The 22,067-nt window shown below is 44.2% G+C and overlaps 1 protein-coding gene across 1 annotated transcript in view; it reads left to right on the top strand.

Annotated features, from left to right (window-relative positions):
* Positions 1–329: 329 nt before the first annotated feature.
* The window catches only part of LHCGR (luteinizing hormone/choriogonadotropin receptor), a 62,345-nt gene continuing 40,607 nt past the window's right edge, over positions 330–22,067 (top strand). The window contains exons 1-3 of the mRNA XM_038551583.1: positions 330–335; positions 1,017–1,024; positions 5,011–5,151. Of these exons, the coding sequence (XP_038407511.1) occupies positions 330–335; positions 1,017–1,024; positions 5,011–5,151 (155 nt within the window). The remainder of the gene's footprint in view (positions 336–1,016; positions 1,025–5,010; positions 5,152–22,067) is intronic.

Here is a 22,067-nt window from a genome sequence, read left to right as displayed (position 1 = left end):
TTGTTGATTTATTTCATCATTTCAGAGGGTTTTCTCTCTTCCCTCCTGTTGGCTCTACCTAATATTTTAGCTTGAAATTTGATTTCTACACCAAGGTCACAAGTTTACTAGGAGGCCTTCTCTAAAATGGAAAGAAAATGCTTGGTGAATTATTTAGCAAAGTGCAGCTTCTCTAAAAAGAAGAATAATGTGGCTCTATGCCACTACCTCTTTGTTCACTCATTCATCATTCATTCATTTGCTCATTCACCCCTCCACCAGTTTATTCCTAGAAGCACAATGATAAATACTCTCGATGCAAAGGAGAAAAACTCACTGTGTTTGTGATGATGGAGGTAAGAATAGAAAAGCCCTATATCTTTCTTATCCGAGAGTAGGTGGAAAAAGTAGAAGGTAAAAGAAAGATCACAGACAGTAGAGATAGTAGAGATCAGAAATTTTGGTGTCAAGTGAGAGAGATTCAACTCCAATGACCTTAATTAAGCAAAAGAGGCAACGTATTGGCTCATCACTGGGGAAGTCCAAGGGAGGTGCTGGCCTGACTGTTTGCCCCCCATCCGTCTCTCAGTTCTGTTTTTCTCTTTGTAGCTTTAGTCACTATCAGGGCAGACAGGCTTTTTTCATGAGATAAGGACAACAACCCCCAATGCATTCACATCCTTCAGCAACATAATGACCAGAAAGGCCAAGCCCCTTCTCTAGCTCTCTCTGTGTGTCAGCCTTAGAGAAAGTCTCTCAGGTCTCAGAAAGTTCTCACTCTCCACTCCCAGACCTACCCTGGGGCCAGGGCCCAGGCACTCATCAGCGCGCAGTTTCTCGTTGGTTCCTCCTAAGGCCACAGAAGCCCCAGAGCAGCACTGGAGGTGGACACAGCTGATCATATCTCTGATCTCACACCATCTACACAGTGAAATGGAGGATAAAATTTCCAAGCAAGCTACTAGAGGGGATGCACAAAACTTCTCACTGTAACTTTTAGGGATAACCTTTTTTGTTTTGTTTTTGTTTTGTTCCAGGTGGCAAGGTGAGAAGCTCATAGGTGTAACTGTATTTTTCTTTTCTTACACATTTTTTTTCCTCTGCCCTACATTCACCTTTTCTTCTGAAGGAAAGGTAAAACTATTGCTTTTAAGGGGAACAAATATCTGTTATGGTACTAACAAGACATATGTTCAAGAATCAGAAAGTTTTGCCTATTCTACTTGAGGTTTTTTTTATTATTTTGCTAATTTCATTCAACTCTAAGGTCTTAGCATGACATCAAAGGCTATGGAGTTCTGATCTAGTCAGGCATAAAGAAAAATAAGATTCCCTTCTAAAAAAAAGAAAGAAAGAAAGAAAAGAAAAGAAAAATAGGATACATGATCATGTGAAATTGTTCACTCCCCCTCCCAACAAATTAAATTTAAAAATTAAAATAAACTGCTACTTTTTAAAAAATGCCTCAAGATTACAATCAATTGTGCAATTTTACACATATACACACTACTATTTGTATGCATGTGCTTACATATGCCAGGTTTCTTTAACAATGCATCAAAATTCTTAGGCTTTATTCAGAGTCCTTAATACGGATTCTCAAGCTTTGTCTTCCCAAGGCATATTGAATTCTAAAATTTCCCATTTAGTGTTTCACCAGTTATGCTCTGGGTAACCCATGAATCAGAACTACATGGGAGCTTATTAAAATACAGACTCCTAGGGGCACCTGAATGGCTCAGTTGGTTAAGAGTCTGACTCTTGACTTCAGCTCCAGTCATGATCTCATGGGTCATGGGATCAAGTCCATCATCCAGCTCACCACTCAGCAGGGAGTCTATGCAGAGTCTGCTTCTCTCTTTCCCTCTGCCGCCCCTCCACCACTGCAAACCCCCCCACACACACACACTCTCTCTCTCTCTCTCTCTCTCTCAAATAAATAAATAAATCTTTAAAAAATAAAATAAAATGCAGACTGCCAGGGGTGCCTGTGTGGCTCAGTCAGTTAAACGACCAACTCTGGATTTCAGCTCAGGTCATGATCTCAGGGTTGTGAGATTGAGCCCCACACTGGGCTCCACGATGCGTGTTGGAGGCTGCTTCAGGTTCTATCTCCCTCTCCCTCTGTCCCTCCCCCCTCTTAAAAAACTCAGACTCCTGGGCCCCACTCCATACGAACTGAATCAGAATCTTTCTGGGGAGGGTGTCTTTGAGGAGTCTTTGTCTTTAAAATTTCCCAAATTATACTTTGCATCCTAAAATACAAGAAGCCCTGCTCTAGAATTTTGGAGAGTTTTATTAGGATTTCTGAGTTGTGGTGTCAGATATTTCTATATCTCTAATGCAGGATAAACTTCTTGTGAATTCCATGAACTTTAGTTTGTCAGTAAAATATAATAGCAATCCCCATGGGTCATGCTCTTTTGAAGTTCTGTAACAAAAGTAACTATAAGCATAGTTATAGTACACAGAATTCTTTCAGATTTAAAAATATCTCCTCTAAATAGGTCACATATTAATGAGTAGGATAGGTAACTTCCATTGTAACAAATGTTTGTGGTTATAACAAACAATTCAATGTAATTTTGTTAAAATAGGTACATTGCAAGAACTGACATGATAATTAAAATCCAACTGAAATTAATCACAGAAAAATGTTATGAAAACTCATTACAAAAAAAAAAAAAAAGAAAACTCATTACAGTTTTGAGTTTTCTTCAAAATGAACTCACTCTCTTCATAAACAGGATTTTATTTTTAATCCAAGACAAGCAGTAAGAAGTCAATGTCCACAATCTGACTCCTTCCACCACTAATATAGTAAGAGTCGTCAACAAAGTCTTAGGGATTGTGAACACCAACCCTCCTCTTAGATGAAGAAACCAAAGACCAAGTCACACTGTTGACAGAACAGAAAAAAAAAAAAAAAAAATCCAGATGCCCAGGTGGCCTAGTCCTTTTCCTACTGAAGCATAAGCAACCCCCAAGGATACCCAAGCAGGGAATCAAATGGTTCTTCAGGTGCAGGTAGAAGCAACCATTCTTTTTCCATAACAAATATGCTATGAAGTAAAACGAAAAGGCCACATGAAATTTAAGATTTGAAATAAATACCACTCAGCCATCTTGAGTTATTCATTCCTTCTCTCCTACAACTCAAGCAACATGGTGAAAAGATGTGAAAACCCCAGTGCTACTCCAACTTCTCTACCAAAATCTGCCATTTTAAAATAGGAGAGACTATCTGACCCCAAAGTAGTCATGAGTAATTAATTACCTGATACCTGTCCAGATTGATCCACTGTGGTTGAGAATAAATCAAGCAAAGCTATTAAGCTCTTCTCAGATGATTTGCTAAACATATGCTATAGGTCTGCACTTGGGTTTCACTTATTCATTCTGTTATTCAATAGATATAGACTGAGCACCTATGAGGAGCTAGAAGCTGTGACATGTTCAAGCAATATTAAGATCAATAAGCAGGAGAAGGAAAACTAAAGCCAAAATTACAATGTGTTACATTACAGACTATAGAATCAGGTGTCATGGGCACAGACGCAGCTAGGTTGTGTCAGAGAAGGTGTTACAGTGAAAATGACATTGAGCTGAGTCTTCAAGGACAACCAGGAGTTTAACTAATGGGATATGGGAAAGGAAGAGAAGATCGTTCCAGGTAAATGAATAGCATATGCAGCGGTATGAAAGGGTAAGAAAATCTAGTAAGCTTTGTTTTTCATGCCAGCTAGCACAATGAGGGGAAAGCCCATTTTTTAAAAAAATAATAATAATTTTTAAACATCTCCTTGGCCAAAAAACTCACAATGGACTACATACTTGTGACTGAGCCAGTCTGACTCTGAGAGTTGGTTTCAAATAAGAAAGAAATCTGTTCCTTCACTTCTTGTCTGTAGAGTCTTAGACACCTTCCAGACTCTCAAAGTCCACCTCTTCCTGCAAGATTCCAGGATTTCCAGAGTCCAAACAGAGTCATTGTAAGAGGAGGAAGGAAAAATGTTTTGATGATGAAACTGAATAGGGGAAATTATGCATTCCCATAGGTAACCATAAAATTGTCTCCTTCTACATCCTGCGTATGCAGATCATATAGAATTTTTTTTTACATGGGTAAGATAAAGTGGGTGATAGAAGTGAGCTCAGGGATCCCTGGGTGGTGCAGCGGTTTGGCGCCTGCTTTTGGCCCAGGGCGCGATCCTGGAGACCCGGGATCGAATCCCACGTTGGGCTCCCGGTGCATGGAGCCTGCTTCTCCCTCTGCCTGTGTCTCTGCCTCTCTCTCTCTCTCTCACTGCGTGCCTATCATTAAAAAAAAAAAAAAAAAAGAAGTGAGCTCAAATAGGTTTCCACTTCTTAAGAACTATGTGACTTTGGGGAAGTCACAAAACCTCTCTGGACATCATTTTTCTAGTTGCAAACATCCGGCCAGTTTGTTGTGAAGCTTAGACATAACCGGAGGGAGGGCACCTGTCACAGGGCCTAGCCTGTAAGGGGCCTCTCCCTGGGGCAGTTGCTGTAGGTTATCATAGCACTTTCATTCACTCAACAAATCTTTACTAGAGACTCAACATGGAGAAGCCAGGAATAGAAAAATATATCTGAACTGGATTTTGTTCTCCAGGATGGTCACAGTCTATGGTGGAGATATAGAACAGATTCAAATAGCTATACTATAAGGAAAAAAGTGGTGATGAGCAAGAAAAACACAGAGAGGGGTATGCCTGGTTAAAAGAAAAAAAAGGTTTTTTTAATTTATTCATGAGAGACACAGAAAGAGAAAGAGAGGCAGAGACACAGGCAGAGGGAGAAGCAGGCTCCATACAGGGAGCCCAACGTGGGACTCGATCTCGGGTCTCCAGGATCACACCTTGGGCCAAAGGCAGGTGACAAACCGCTGAGCCACCCGGGCTGCCCTAAATAAATAAAATATTTAAAAAAGAACAGAGAGAGAGAGAGAGAGAGAGAGAGAGAGAGAAACTGCTTGGGAAGTTGCGAGGACAGAGATTACTTGTGCAGAGGGAGTTGGTGGGGGAGAAGGAGAAAGGGTTTGGGGCTGGGAACCCGGGAGAGGAAGCGCATCTGGGCGGGACAGAGGATCCCTGGAGGTGACACATCTCCCTCCGCTTCACGCTCGGTGACAGCAGAGCCTGGTGAGAGGTCAGAGCCCCCTGCCCGCGTCCGAGGCGCTCTCAGTGCCCACGTTCTCCTGACCTTGTGCCGAGGGCAGGCCGGCCAGGGGGAGGCCAGAGGGGGGTGACGAAGGGGTCGCCGCCGCCAGGGCGGGGTGGGGGGGACCAAGGGGCGGGGAGCGGGCGCGCGGGGCCGGCCGGGGCCCCCGCGCAGCCGCCAGAGCCCGCGCTCAGCTCGCCAGCCATGGGGCCGCGGGGGCCGGCGCTGCTGCCGGTGCTGCTGCCGGTGCTGCCGGTGCTGCTGCTGCTGCTGCTGCTGCCGCCGCGGGCGCGCCCAGGGCCGCCCTGCCCGGAGCCCTGCCGCTGCCCGCCCGCCGGCGCCCTGCGCTGCCCCGGGCCGCGGGCCGGCCTCGCCCGACTGTGAGTACGCGGCGCCCCGCCCGGACCCGCCCGACCTCCTGCCCGCGCCGTCGGCTCCCGCTCCTCGGCCCCCTTGGCCGGGAAGCTTGCAGAGAAAGGCTGCGCCCGAGCAAACTCCGCCACCTCTTAAAGTGCCGAGAAGGCGAGGCTTGCGGAGGTCTCTGCCTCACCTGCTGGCCTGGCCTCGGGGCCTCCCCTGCTGGCGCACCCTGCAGCCCCCGGCCGCCCCAGGCCCGCGATTTCGCCCTCCCAGCCCACCCCCGGCTGGGGCTCCCGCAAGAAGCCACAGGGGAGGCCTGCTCCCTGCCGCTCTGGAAGGGGCCCGGTGTGATGCCTCCCAATCAGCAGCCGTCCCCGCTAGACCAGCCCGAAGCCGTCTTTGGCCCTGGCGCCGGCCAGGCTGGTGCAGGTTACTGTGTCCTCTGGCCCCCTGCGCTCCTCCGGGCGTGGGGTGGCGGGCCCTGTGGTAAGAAGGGGGTGACCTAGTCATCAGCCGGGATTGCTGCCCGGCAGCCTCGCCCAACGCGTGCATTCGCGCCGCTGCTCTCTCTACCCCTTCCCGGATGCACTCGCATTTCAATCTGGTTGTCTGATCAAGGTGTGCCTTGTGTCACGCCTCCCACACACCACCCAGGCCTCCCGTTTACAAAAGTGATTAGAAGAATTGCATACATCAGCAAGCAGGTGGAAGAAGCTGTTTACTGAAGTGATGGGGTAAAGAGAAGAAGAGGGGCCTGTAGTGCTAGCAGATCAGAGTGTCACCTGGTGTCCTTTCTTCGATTTAGAAAAAGGTACCACACGATGGGGGCCCTGGGTGGCTCAGTCGAGCATCTGCCAGGTCATGATCTCAGGGTCCTGGGATGGAGCCCCCATCCTGCTCCCCTGTTGGGGCGGTGTTGTTTCTCCCTCTCGCTCTGCCCTTACCTTCTGCTTGTTTCGGATCTCTTTCTCTCTCTCCCTCAAGTGAATAAATAAAATCTTTAACAAAAGAAAAGAAAAGAAAAAAAGAAAAAGGTACCACACGTTATATGATTCTATTTTTATGTCCAGATTGAAAGGAGATTAGTAGCTGCCAGGTAGGGGTAAAGGCCCAGGGACTGTTATGGCTGTGGCTTCTAGGGGTAACAAAAATTACTTAAAATTAGATTGTGGTGATGACTGCACAACTCCATAGACATACTAGAAACCATTGCACTGTACACTTTTTAAAAAAGATTTTATTTACTCACGAGAGACACACAGAGAGAGAGAAAGGGAGGCAGAGACACAGAGGGAGAAGTAGGCTCCATGTAGGGAGCCTGACGTGGGACTTGATCCCGGGGCCCCAAGATCACGCCCTGGGCTGAAGGCAGTGCTAAACTGCTGAGCCACCCGGGCTGCCCACACTGTACACTTTAAATGGGTGAATATGGTATATGAATTATAGCTCAATAAAGTTATTAAAAGAAAAAAGGAAAGAAGAGTGCTATAAAAATATCCAAAAGGCACTAGCCTGGTGGAACTCTGGGTTATATTCTAACCATTGGCAGCAATAGAATTCCATTCTTGGGGAGGAAAGAGGCAACTCCCCACCATTTCCTTGGGTCCCAGGAGCCTGCCAGGAGCCCACTTCCTAGAGGGAACTCCTCCTCCCTCCTGAGGGGCTAAGCCTCTCCTCTGAAAAAGTTAGTAGCCTTCATTGGGCACCTGAGTGGCTCAGTGGGTTAAGCATCTCACTCTTGATTTCCACCCAAGTCATGATTCAGGGTCAGGAGATCCAGCCCAGCACTAGGCTCTAGGACTGGGTGTATTGCCTGCTAAAGAGTCTCTCTCTCCCTCTCTCTCTGCCCCTATCCCCTCTCCTGTCAGAGTGCTCTCATAAATAAATAAATAAACCAAAAATAAATAAAGTTACTGGCCTTCAGGGAGTGTTTGCAGTTGAGAGATACAGTTTAAAGGTTGAGGGGTTTATATTAATTAGTTTCCATTAATTATCTTGTCAGCTCAATTCCCTGAAGCTGAGGACCATGCTGATGGAATTGGTTTCAATCAATCAACAAATTCATGGAACTTGCCTTTCGAGTCCTAGCCCTTGTCCTTCTGTGACAAACCTCCTATTCTTGCTCTTAGGAATGATTGTGCCACTAACAGCCTTTCTCACACCCAGCACTTTTATACAGGCTTCCGGAAACTGAGACCCAAAGAGATGGAATAACTTGACCAAGGTCTCCTTTTGTTATTGAGTAGCAAAGACCATTAAATGTGTTTTTATATTTGCTTATCTTTGTGAGAAAATTACCCTTTCCTAAATACACACACACATTCCCGGCTCCTTTCAGTTTCAGCTTTTCACCTAGCTCTCTCAACAATTCCTATTGCCACACCACACCATGTTGGCCTCAGAAGAGTACCTCTTCCCTGGAGAAAGCTGAAGTGAAAAGATCAAAACAAAACAGTTCTCCCACTGCCCCATAACACAGTTTAGAGGAGCCTAGAACCCCTCAAAAAAGATTGTACAGGCTGACTAGGTTTGTGGGTAGAGGCGAGAGGCAAGCACAGTATGAGCACCACTAGTATGCTGAAGCTGGCTCATCCCACTCCCAAAGAGGAGCAAGCTGTCCAGGCTCACCCTTTGTCGTCCCTGTCAGTTTCTGGAGAATCCTCAACTTCCTCCCTTCACATACACTATCTTGGTATCCACACTAAGCACATCTTCTAGACATTCAGACACCCTAGGTTAGCAAGCATGCTACCCCACACAAGGCCAGGCTTTCTGGGGATCCGATAATTGAGATGTGACCTCCTCCTTTAGGTGGGAACCCTATGGGCACGATAAGGTGACCTCAACATCCATCCATATGCCAAGGGAAATATATAAGAAGGGATAGGAGGGTAGTTACTTTAAGGAAATTTACTCAGTGTGGTTCTAGACCAGCAGCATTAGCATCACCTGGGAAAAGTTAGCAATGCACACTCGAGCCCCACCCCCAATCTACTGAATCAGAAACTCTGAGGATGCGGTGCAAAGCTGGTGTTTTAACAAGCTCCCCAAGTGGTTCTAATGCATGCTAAAGTTTGAGAACCAAGATCTTATACTTTCCATAAAGAATACAGTCTTGTGGAAAGTAAGAGTATGTTTTCAACTTCCTATGCCATATACTTTTCTTCCTCGTGCACCCCTCCACACACACACATATACAAAATACCTATTTATTGCAAAAGGCAGCTGTGATCAAAATAAAGGCCCAAACTCTGATGCATATTGAAAATATATAGGATTGAGAAAAGGTTTTGTTCGGTTTTGCCTTCAAAGAGGAACAAGATGGGAGGGGCGGGGGGGTGCCTGGATGGCGCAGTGGGTTAAGTGTCTACCTTTGGCTCAGGTCATGATCCTGGGGTCCTGGGATGAGTCCCGCATCACATCCCACTCCCTGCTCAGCAGTGAGTCTGCTTCTCCCTCTCCCTCTGCCCCTCCCCACCCTGCTCATGCTCTCACTCATTCTCTCAAATAAATAAATAAAACCTTAAAAAAAAAAAAAAAAAAAAGAGGAATAAGGGAAGGAATCCCTGGAGGACAGCCTGAAGATAGGAGGGATGGCGGAGAAGATATTTGATGGAGAAAGATCTCTGTGCTGATGGGAGAAAAGTGGCAGTCTCAGATCATAGGGGGAGAGTTAGGCTTAGAAAGAGAGGTACTTCTGAGTCCTGGGGGATGGATAAAGGTATAACTTCACATTGAGATGAAATACAGGAAAAGTGAACAGCTTCCTACTGAAATCCTCTTTTCTTGACGATGAATGAATGAAATGGTAAACAGTAATTACAAGATAGGGAAAAAATGTTATGAATAACAAATTATCAGGAGTTTGTAAAAAAGAAAGCTGAAATTAGGAAATAAGGCAGTCCAGAAGAAGAGAGATGTGGTCTTAAACATCATGCACAGGATCTGACTCTGCAGAAAGAGGTGGAGCACTCTCATTTTTGGGGGGTCAGAGGAGGCAAGTATTGCACAACATTTGAGAATTCACCATCAGCCTCTCAGTAGATGCTAGTTTGTATTTTAATCTTCCAGGCCTTGGAAGTCTGTCCTGTAAGACTTCCATCTCAAGTCCACTATTTGATTTAAAAAGGGGGAAAAAAGGAACATGGATTATAATTGTTTGTTATTGACAAGCCCACTGTTTGCAATTTTTGAAAATGGCACTATTCAATCATTCATATCTTTCTACCTCTTCCATGTTTTATTAAAAACTTAGGTATTTAAAATCTAAAATGTGATATAAAAAGTAGCCTCCTGCATGTTCATTCATTTTCATTGGGGAAGGGGGAAGTAAAAGAAGAAAACTGATTTAAAACATTTCCTTCTCCTTTTCTTATTAGTTCCAGACAACTGGAAGAAGAGAGAAAAAAATATTCTCACCTTGCCCATGGATATATAAAGATCTTTGTCTCTATGACAACAGAAAGGTTGATCTTCTTGATATGGAAACAGCTTCTGAAAAATCTGTTAGTAAGAAAATGCTAATAATAATAATGGCAATTTATTTTTTGCATGTCGTGCCTACTGAACAGTTTAAACTTTAAACTTTATTATAAGACACAATCCAGAGACTTTGGAAGGATAAAACGTGCTGTATCTATCAATCCAATGTTACAGGAAGATGTTATTCTCCTGACATCTTTCCTGACTGTCTTTCTTCTTTTCATTGTACCTTCAGTGGAAATCATAGTCCAGAACGGTGTTCAATGCTATAGAGGGATGTACGGGTGGAGGGCATGGTCCCAGTCCTTAGGGGGCCCACAGTCTAGATAGAAACACATGCAAGAGACCACTGTGGGCAGGGAGAGAGGCAACAAGGGTCTAGGAATTCAGAGAACAGAGCAAGTACTATGGACTGGAAACTCCAAGGGAAGGCTTCACAGGTGAAGGGGTATAAGGCTGAACCTTGAAGGACAGAAAGGAAGAAGAGTCCTGGTGGGAGAACCACAGGTTCAAGTAGATTTAGATTCTTTGCTGGGAAGCAGAGAATAAAGTTGGATAGGTTTGAACTTTTTAGGCCTCTCCTAGGCTCTTTGGGGAATTTTTTAAAGGAAAATATAAAATCATTAGAAATATCTGCTTACATTACCCAGAGGATTTGTGCACAAAGAAAAAAAAATCCCAATACATAGTGCTTTACTAATAAATTCTCAGAGTCCTTCTTGGACAACTGATTACAAAAGCATTAAGTAAAAATCATGATTTGGAGTCACTTCCCCATGAAGCTTTCCCCAGTGCCTCCTCCCTCCCAGACATGCATCCTTTGATACCCTGTACTTACCTGTATTTTTGCACATACCCTGCCATAATGTAACCATTTATTCAAAATAAGCCTCTTCTGCTAGAACAGGGTTTCCCAACCTCCGTGCAATCGACATTTGAGGCCAAATGATCATCTGTCATAGAGGGCTATTTTGTACACTACAGGATATTTAGCAGCATCTCCAGCCTCCACCCACTAGATGCCAGTAGCACTCCCTTCCCAAATTATGACAACCAAATATGTCTCTAGACATTTGCCAAATGCTCCATGGGGGGCAAAATCCACACCCACCTTTGGTTTTGAATCATTGTGCTAAAGTAAGAACCACAACCACTTGAAGAGAGATCCTATTCAACGTAGGAATCCCAGAATTTCATGAGTATTGTGATTAAAGGATTTATTGAATTACTATGATTATCAAATGGAATAGATAGCTGAATAGGAACAATGAACTAACGCCAAAAAAAAAAAAATGTGTATTAGTTAACATGTACTGCATCTAAATGCCATTTTAAAAATCTCTGTCCTGGGGATCCCTGGGTGGCTCAGCCGTTTAGCACCTGCCTTTGGCCCAGGGCGTGATCCTGGAGTTCCAGGATCGAGTCCTGGGATCAAGTCCTGCATCAGGCTACCTGCATGGAGCCTGCTTCTCCCTCTGCCTGTGTCTCTGCCTCTCTCTCTCTCTCTCTCTGTGTGTGTCTCTCTCTGTCTCTCATTGATGAATAAATAAAAATCTTTTTTAAAAAATCGGATGAGCACTGGGTGTTATGCTATATGTTGGCAAATTGAACTCCAATAAAAAAAAATAAAGAAATAAAAAAATAAAACTCTGTCCTACAGGATGGGGAAGCCAGGAGCTATGGGTAGTGGAGAGAGTTCTTTGTTATGTCAGATCTTGCAGACACCCAGTCTGTCTTTGAACGGGTATAGTATCAGCTTCAAAGAAGCAAGACTGGAAGCTTACCTATAGTATATCCCATCCAAATTGATTTATTTTTTGTTATTTATTTTAATTCACTTATTAGAGAAAAACCAATCCTCAGCCCAGGATCCATTAAAACAAACCAAAACAACCACTGAGGAGCCTGGATTGAGACCAGCGGGTTCCCAGTTATGTTATGTAACTGTTATAGGATATGGAGAAACCTACCAAGTTCTTGCAAGTACAACAGGTTGGCCCTGCCCTCAGCTTTCCTACAGATGGGACTGACAAAACAAAAAACAAAAACCCAGAATTCATAAAGCTCATTTCCTACCTCCCAGCACCACTGCCCCCACACACCCAACAAAAGCAAAGGCCGAAGGTAGAGGTTGATCTTGAACCTCAATTCTGACTCAAGTCTCTCAGCGGCACCTTAAAGGCAATTCTTTTTTTTTTTTTTAAAGATTGTATTTATTTATTCATGAAAGACTGAGAGATAGAGAGAGCCAGAAACAAAGGCAGAGGGAGAAGCAGGCTCCATGCACCGGGAGCCCGATGTGGGACTCGATCCCGGGTCTCCAGGATCGCGCCCTGGGCCAAAGGCAGGCGCCAAACCGCTGCGCCACCCAGGGATCCCCTTAAAGGCAATTCTTAACCTGGCTGTACCTATAAACAGACTCCGGGGGGAAGCTTTGCAAGGACCAGATTTTATTAATTTAAAGATCATCCTTTTGGGGGCAGTGAATGATGGCCCCTAGCAGGACTCTTAAGCAAGCAACAGAGTTCCCAAAATCTCAGTGGAAGTGTAGAACCAAAAAGGTTCACACACCAATTCCTTTGGCATTGGACCCAGCTCCCCCCACCTCACAGAGCAACAATTCCTTGGGTTTGTTTTCCTGCCTTATTCTTTTTTATTTCCAAAGCAGTAAGTCAGATTAATTCAGGGCTCCAGTTCTGCTCCTTCGCCCCCTCTATCTTCCTCCCAAGCCTCTCAGTTTGGCTTCTCTTCATGTCTTGAAATGAGACGCAAAAGCTTTTCTTCCAAAATGTAATCTGTCAGAGTGGCTGCACCAGACGGTGTCTTGGCTGCGTGTAACTATAATCTTACACATGGAATTTTAAAGTCAGGTGAGTCATGGTGGTGGAGGGAGACCCTGCTGCTCACTTCCAGGCCCAAGGGGGCTGGCTCCATAGAAACATATGAATTCTGTTCTGGCACCATCCCTTGGCATGCAAAAAATCATATTTAATGCAGATTTTAGCAAATTTCTCACCAGCTATTTTTTAAGAGGAAAATTAAAATAATCCCACCCACCCAGCAGGTGGGCTCCCTGACTTGGTGGGCAGCTTCTAGCAGCTTCTCTTCATGGTCCTCATTTCCTCCTAGCTTCTGCCTCACAGGGAGATGACACCCTCCCCCCCCCACCCCACAACCAGCAAACCATTCACAGCTGCCCTCTGTGTGGTCCTGAACCACAGCTCTTTAATGCCACCTGAGCCAAATTCAGAAAAGTCCAATTTCTAAGCAAAATAACTTTCAGAATGAAGGGGTTTCGGATTTTTTTTCCCCTGCAGCTGTGACATTTGTCCTTGACTCTGACGAAATGAGGTGACTCCTGGGTTCCTAATTCTACCTCAGGAGCAGCAGCAGCAGCATTTCTGAGCCTGCAGGGGTAGGGCTGCTCGGGTATGACAAGGTAGTGTCCAACACAGCCCTCCAATTATCTGAATTGATCAACAGGACAAAAACAGGGCAGACCTGAGTTCTAGCACAAGGTCTCCTTGCCCTAATTTGCACTGTGGGTTCGGGCTAGTGAGAAAACCTCTGTGCTGTCTATAAAAGGGGCGTGATGGTTCCTGCCCCTGAGCGGGGCTGACTGTGGTGAAGATAAACGAGCCAGCAGAGCCAAAAGTACTGGGAAATAAAGGCTCCACGTAACTACAAAGCATGATGGTAACAATCTGATGATACAGAGAAGAGTACAAACCCACAGCTGGTGTATGTGGTTGAGCAGAAAATACCTATCATCCCAGGGGCAAGCCTGATGGAATAGTTTTGTTCCTGTGAGGTGTTAATTAGAGAAAATGACCCACTAGGTCTTCTCAAACCTGGAAGGTGAATAAGTTAGAATCCCAAAATAGCAGCACTCATTATTGCCCGGAGTCTGATATGCTAGTCTTTTCAGCCCAGGCTGAGCTGCCTTTCAAACATGCCACCTAACACCTGATTCTGGACTGCCTACTGTTGTTCCACTGGATTAGTCCCTGTATCCAGCTAGAGCATCAGAGCCTCTTCTGGGTCCTTTCAATCCTCCATTCCCCATCCCAAACCTCAGGCTGACACATAGAAGACCTTCAGGGCAGTCCTGTTGACCATTTGGGAACTACATACTGAAACGTACAGGACAATGTACAGAACCCGTAGCCACTCCCCCTGTGCTCCAAGAGCGTCTAGTCTTCAGCTATAGGACAGAAAGGTCTAGTTCTCAGATGACTGGAGAGAAATGTAGAAGGTGATAAAAGTCAGCGGAAGGTTATAAACCAAGGCTCTTAGGAGTTCAGGAAAAGGGGCCATCCCTTCTGGTCTGAATAATGAAGAAACCTCAGTGGAGGCGTCACGTGAGCTGTAGTTCTTTGAGCCTCCGTCTCTCTGGGGCAGCCAGTGTGGTTATCCCAAAAGTTCAGTCCTGCTCTGACACCAGCTTAGAAAGGCCACTGGGGAATTACTACTGAGAGCCTTCTGCTCTCTCACTGACCACCAGCAAATACCTTGTATTATGGATCCTCCGTGGAGCAAAGGATTACTTCCCCCAGGAAAGACCAGGGGGGCTCTGATTAAGGCTTTTCTTATTTGTGGGCACCAGAAATCAACTCGGGCAAATTTAATCATAAGAGGTTAACTTGATAGAAGAATAAGGAGGTAGGTAGATGGATGTGGGCAAGATCCAGAGAGAATTTGGCATTTTAGCAGCAAGAGGTCACTCACCATTTCTCTAGATTCCTCCCTTGCAATTGAGTCAGCTCCATAGATCCTGTCTATTAGAAGTTGGAAATTCCTCCAAGAGAGAATCTGACTGCCTCAGCCCGCACCCCCTAGGCAAGAGCAGAGGAGCACAGTCAACGAGATACTCCACCCAGACACAACCAGCAATGAGATGCTTCTGAAGAAGCATACAGCCACACAAATTGGTGTCCACCAGAGCCAGGGAGTTAGTGAAAAGTGAAGGCACACATGCTAGTAATTTTAGGCACTTCATCCAGCCTCGGATTAATTAAAAGTACGTGGTATATCAGTTGCAACCAGCTTTTACAGACTTACTTAAGAAAAAAAAAAAAGTTTTTAAGTGCCTGGAACAGGAGCTTGTAATGAAAGAGTTTCCTGAAGCATATCTGCAGTGTCACTGTCCTGACAACATAATATTCTCTGCTTCTAAAAAACACTTTTGAAAAATGATTACAGATGATACAGACATTCCCTGGGGAGAATTCAACATGTAGTTTTATTTACCAGAGTTATTCTTGTCATGTTATATTATTGCTATTCAGTTTAGGGGGTAAAGATTGGGTTCTTTTGCTTTGTGTCTTTAGAAAACTTTAAATGGGTTTTGAGTAAGGGCTTAAATGTGTTTACCATTTTCCTCTGAGGCTTTATATTTTTTAATTTAGTTGTTGCACAAATGACTTGGAAAATCCATTATCCAGGGAATCTTCTTGAAAATTTTGGTTCACAGTTTAATTCATAAGCTCCTCACAGCTTCTTAGGTGCTCTATAGAGTTTGTCTTGGAGGAGAATCACCCAAATAGCGCTTCCCAATGGGAGGGCTCCAACTGACTGAACTTTTTAAAACCAGTGAGTAAATGAGAGCTCTGAAGAGTGGCTCTCTAGGGTTGCAACATTTAATGGAAGGTTGTTCTTTATCATTTTTTAAAAAGGGCTATCAGGTGACACCTGTAAGAGGTAACTGAGCCCAAAAGAAAGGTACCTACCGAGTAGGAGTATTTACCCTCCCCCTCAGTTGTCGCATAATCAGCAGAGAGTTAAGAGTCAGGAACAAGTCACAGATATTTTATAGATTAAAGCATGACCCACAACAAACAGAAAAGTCCATTCCAAGGTACTGAACTCACCAGCCCCCCACCCCCCATTAATCCCCTACCCTTGACAAGGAAGTTAAAGTTGTCTCTTGAAGTAGCTGGGGTATCTGTGAATCCTCCACAGTAAACAGCTATGAATTATGAGTATTTACTGTGCTCTTATCTTGTGTTAGATGCTGTATTAGTATTATATAAACCTTTCCTATTTAATCTCAGAAATCTCTGTGGTAGTTCATATAATCATTATTTTATTAATGTGCAGTGAAGCTGGGATTTGAACACAGGCATTCTGACTCTCCACTGCCCCATGATGCTGCTTCCAGAGCGAAAGCATGTGCAGTTGGTGATGAAGGCATAGTCTTGAGAGTACATAACACCTAAGAGAGACCTCTAACCAAGAGTAGAAGCTAACCAGCAGAGAAGGGTGAATGTGCCAGCTAGTGGAGACAGTGGGAATGAAGGCAGAAAAGGGTGAAGTGAGTTCAGGAAATACAATAGCCTGATTTGTCCAGGGTGGCACAGTCCAGCAAAAATGTAGTATCAGTCACGTGTGTAATCTTCACTTTCTAATAGCCATATTTAAAAAGCTTTTAAAAAGTGAAACCAAAAAAAAAAACCAAAATAAAACAAAAAAAAGAGAAATCAATTTCAGTGAAATATTTCATTTAATCCAAGTGTACAAAATATTATCATTTCAACATGTAACCAGTATAAAACTTTTTCACAAGATACTTTATATTCCTTTTTCGTGCTGAGTCTCGACATCGACATCCGGTGTGTTTGATACACTTTACAGTGGATCTTGATTCAGACTGGCGTGTCTCAAGTGCTCAGTGGCCATGTGTGGCTGGCGGCTGCCTGATTGGACAGCACAAATGTAGTGTATGGGTTATATAAGAGGAATAGTGGGTGACAGGACCAGCAAATAAAGTTTGAGCTTTTATTTGGAGGGCCTGAATGCGGGGCTGAGACATGTGTCAGTAGTAGGCAGGCTAAGGGGAGGCACAGAAGATAATTGAGCATAATAGTAACAAGGTGGAAGTTATCTGGAAGATTAATCTAGATCTGTTAGGGGAAACCCAGGGTGGGATGAGGGGAAACCAATTCAAAGACCAGTCAAGGGTGGAGAAAAGAACGCCCAAAAAATTTGGCAGTGGGAAAATAATAAAAGGGGTGGAAGCAAGAGACCATTGTGAAGGTCGAGTCACCAGGGAATGGGTGTTCAATGGTGGAACAGAGGAAACATTCATACAGGGTACCTGGTAAATTCTCAAATAATAGTACAGGGGGAAAAAATGAGTAGTTATTCTTGCTGAGGAGGATAGGGGAAAGAAAGACAACCCACTCTGGTAGGCTTATGGAGGAAGAGGAATTTGAGCAGCATCTTTGAAGTTTAAGACTGAGCACAAGCCCTCCTGAAGCTGTCAGAGCCTAGGTTTTCACCAGAGAACCAGAGGACTGTGTAGCAGAGTGTATCAACAAAACCCCCAAAGGAACAGCACTGATGTGCTTTGATTAGTGAAGGACACAGCACTGGACCAGGAACGAAGTGAACTGTGTTCTAGTCTAGATCTGCCCCTGAATTGCCACATGGTTTCGGGGAAATCATTTCACTTTCCTAGCTGAAGATTCCTTGTCTATAAAGTAAGGGGTTGGACCAAATCACTTGCAAGTAGCCCTTTTCTCTGATCCCTTGAGTCAAATACAGTAAGTATTTAAAAGAGTATCAATTAAAAAAAAAAGAGTAGTCAATCAAAACAATCTGGATGTATTTTTAAGGAGGTTTCCAAGTTTTCTTTTTTTAAAAAAAAAAAAAAGATGTTATTTATTTATTCATGAGAGACAGAGAGGAAGAGACATAGGTAGTGGGAGAAGCAGGCTCCTCTCAGGGAGCCTGATGCGGGAATCTATCCCCAGACCCAAGATCATGCCCTGAGCCAAAGGCAGACATTCAACTGCTGAGCCACCCAGGCATCCTGCATTCCAAATTTTCTGATGTAAAACTTAACAAATTGCATGTCCATATACATTGACTTCATATTTCAGGTAACATTGACATCTCAGCTCCCTGTAGGTAAATGCTACAAAGACAAGAGGCCAATAAATGAAGACATACCCAGTAATGAAGTTACTAAGTAGACCAACACATTTGAAAACACACTGATTTAAAACCATCTGGAAAGGGGGAAGCCATTTTTATTTCATTCCAAGATGAAAGCAAGTTTATTATAATTACTGAGCAGCTTTGAAAAGAACACAGAAATTCTTCAGTCTCTGTTGAATTTAGATCAAGGTCTTATGCAATAAATACAAAAATATTAACGTTCTTTTAAATAAAGTAATGCTTCCCCCTCCCATTTCAATGAGGTCATTAGGCAAAAAGGCTTTGAGTCTCTCTGATTTCTGTCTTTTTTCCTCCCTCTGATTTTGTAGCATTTTAAAATTCAGAGCGTATAGGTCTAGCAATAAACTAATTGTCTGTGAAAGATGGATGGATGTTTGCAGCTTTCTTAAATCGATAATATAGATGGCTTTTCTAAATAATTAGAGGGAAGTGAATAAAAATATTTCATTTCTGCTGTGCTGGGCAGAAGGACAGGTAAAGGCTCGACAAGATACCTAGGATTTCACCCAGTCTTTGGGGACTCTAGATTGGTACAAAACTTTTTACCTGGCTCTCATCTTCCTCTGGCCCTGCTCAGCCCATGTGCTTCAGAAAGTGGTCCTGCCCTGGAAACCCTTATGCAATCCAAGCTCTTAAAGACCAAGGAGAGGTGGGGAACCTACAGTTGTAACTGACTTCATGCAATACCTGTCTTTAAAAGAAGACAGCGTGTCAAGTGGAACTGTATTTTCCATTCACCTAGGGAGTTTGCTATTTAAAGGAACCTTCCTAAAAAATAAATAAAAATTAAAAAAAAATAAATAAAGGAAACTTCCATGGTATCCTTTTGTAGAACAAAGAACCTTTGATAATGCAAATGTATCTCAATTGTTAGGTTTTTATAAGCAGGGATTTCTAAATCCTGGATTTCACAGGGGGGATACAGCCCTCTTGACTCTGAAATTCTCCAGCTAACATTATTTGAAGGTTCATTAACAAGTGAGCTGGAGAAACTGACCCCTTCTAAAGTCATCTGTATTATTAAACTCTGAAAAAAAAATATGAGGGGTTCAAGCCCACTCTTGAGTATTCAGGAGACAGTAGGAACAATTATGGAGGACCCGATAATATGGCATCATCCTCTTTAAGGTGATTGAGTGTATGTAAATGCTATTTGCTTATCTGCAAATTATCTCCTGGTAATGAGTTCTAACACACAGTGCACTGGTGTCTTGGCAGTTGGAGTTGGCTGGGAAGGGGAGTAAATCTGGGGTCCAGATGAAAGAGTGGATGGGAAGGAGCTCTAAAGGTGGGATAGCCCTTCTTACTAGTCCCACCTTGAGGCAAAGGGGCCAGGCCTTCACCCTGTCATTGGATGCATGCTGCCCAGGACAGAAGATGTGATCTTGGGTAAGGTGACAATCTTAGGCTGAGGGTAATTCCAGGAGAACAACTATTTAGGAGCTTCAGCAGACCTGTCTCCTGGCCTTTGGAGGAACGAGTGCCTCAGTCCTGAAGGGTGAGCTTGGTAGCCCATCACAGCATCCTCTATGGGAACTAACCCAGTTGTACTGGGTAGCTCCAGCGAAGAGTCTCCATCTGTGCCACTGGCCCAGTTTGAAAGCCAGAACCCACCAGTGAGAGATACTAGGTTGAACCTAACCAGAGAGCAAGTAGGCACTATTTCAGATCAGTTGTGTTTTTTAAGAAGCAGAGACACAGGAATCAGGATCTAGTGACTGAGAAGCCAGTAAAAAAGTCAGTTACAGCTATAGGTTCCCCACCTCTCCTTGGTCTTTAAGAGCTTGGATTGCATAAGGGTTTCCAGGGCAGGACCGCTTTCTGAAGCACATGGGCTGAGCAGGGCCAGAGGGAGATGGGAGCCAGGGAAAAAGCTCCACTCCTAGATGGACTCTGAGGAGACCAGGCAGGCTACAGGATAAGGAATCAAGGCAGAAACAACCACCAACATGGCGTCGGGGGAAGCAAGTATAATTCAAGACACTGCAGGTGTACTTCTGCCTTCCAAATATTGTTAGGTTTAATGTAGACAATGCAGAAAGACACAGGACTCCACCAGAGTCATGACCAATCACAGGATCCCAGAACTAGAGTGAGTGCTTAGTTCCAATCCTAAAGGGGCAAAGGATGGTGCTACATCAACTTTAACACCTACCTAGAAAGGCTGGGGACTTGGGGACGGGATTCACAAATAAATGGAGTTTTCATACTTGATGAAACTAAGGCAGACTGTCATTCTGTCTAAGTATTTGTTTCAATATCTGTGACACAGACACTTGAGCACAATGAGATTTGGCCATAATCCAGGTGTCACCTGTGTTGTACCATGCATTCATTTAAAAACCAAAGTGTCAAATGGTAAAGAAAGAGTGGGAAGGGAAGGGAAGGGGAGGGGAGGGGAGGAGAGGGGAGGGGAGGGGAGGGGAGGGGAGGGAAGGGAAGGGAAGGGAAGGGAAGGGAAGGGAAGGGAAGGGAAGGGAAGGGAAGGGAAGGGAAGGGAAGGGAAGGGAAGGGAAAGAGCTATGAAACATAATAAAAATAAGTAGCTGAAGTGTCCCCTACCATGGACTTCCTTACTCATCTCACTATTTAGGAGGCAGAGAGAACTCTCCACGCTGCGAGTTCAACCTCAAGTTTGCCCAGTAGCCTGGCTCTTTATCACTCTCTGAGCTGCATAGTTTGGGTCTGTCATGCTTTTTGTCTGAGACAAAATAGGCTCTGCCCCTCTTTTATTGGTCTTTGCTTTATGCATAGCTTTCATTTCCTCTTTTGACCCTGGACAGCGGAGTCGCTGAACCGTCCTTGCCCTTGGTCTTCTGTCCTCAGCTCTCTTTGGCTGCTGCTCTATAGCAAATGATATTGCCTAGGCTTTTCCACAAGTTTCTGAAGTTCACAAAATTCTTGGAATACACAGAGGCCTAACTTCAAGAGAAGAAGAAAAGAAGGAAGGGAAAAGGAAAGCAGGGGAGCACTCTATACATCAAAACAAAACTTTTATTCTTTTTCATCTCTCAGATATAGAGGGCTAAGTTGATCACATTTCTTCATCCAAGCAACATCATCGCTGGTCCATTCAAAGTCACTCTGCTTTTAGTTATTTATTTTATCCCCTTCTCTCACTTCTTTTCAATTTGCCATAGGCAACCATCCTAATAGGTGCTCAGGTGTTTTCTTTTAAAATATCTAATGTTTTGGGACACCTGGGTGGCTCAGTGGTTGGGTGCCTGCCTTCGGCTCAGGTCATGATCCCAGAATCTGGGATGGAGTCCCGCATCGGGCTCCCTGCGAGGAGCCTGCTTCTCCCTCTGCCTGTGTCTCTGACACTCTCTCTCTGTGTCTCTAATGAATAAATAAATCTTTTTAAAAAATCTAATGTTTTGTGCACATGTAATTTTAATTCTGCAAGTAGAATTTTATATTATTAATTTCTTACTTGTTGCTCTGAGCACCATGATTCTAAGATCCACATAGGCTGCTCTGTGTGCCTTTAGACTCTTGCTTCTAGCTGCTTACCTATTAGTTAGATATATACTGTCCACACTATGATTCTCTCACTCAGTAATGGACACTTGGTTTGTATCCAACCCCCTGATGCCACAATGCTGTGAAGAAAATCCTTATAAAGGTTCCCTTAGGTATCAATGTCAGAATTTCTCTGGGATGTACACAGGAGTAGAATTACAGGGTTATTATGGAGACAGTCGTTCATGTTGCTACAAGTTTTGGCCTCATACAAGCACCCATCAGCAGGTCACCCAGGTCACTCAGTTAAGCATCTGCCTTTGGCTCAGGTCATGATCCCAGGGTCCTCGGATAGAGCCCTGCATTGGACTCCCTACTCGTTGGGGAGTCTGCGTCTCCCTTTCTCACTGCCTGCTGCTCCCCCTGCTTGGGGTCTCTCTCTCTTTGCCAAATAAATAAATAAAACCTCAAAAAAAAAAAAAAGCATACACCAGAGCAGGGAGCACCTTCAAAGCTTCAAAGGGAGTATATTCTAATGGTTATTGGCAAATCATGGGCTAAATGAACAATTGTTTAAATACAGGAGACAGACACATGAATGCTTAGAAACTGCTGCCCATTAAAGATGAATCAGGAAT

The sequence above is a fragment of the Canis lupus genome, chromosome 10, assembly GCF_011100685.1.
Source record: "Canis lupus familiaris isolate Mischka breed German Shepherd chromosome 10, alternate assembly UU_Cfam_GSD_1.0, whole genome shotgun sequence".
In the NCBI taxonomy this organism is placed as follows: Eukaryota; Metazoa; Chordata; class Mammalia; order Carnivora; family Canidae; genus Canis; species Canis lupus.
This window is presented reverse-complemented; position numbering and strand designations above follow the sequence as displayed.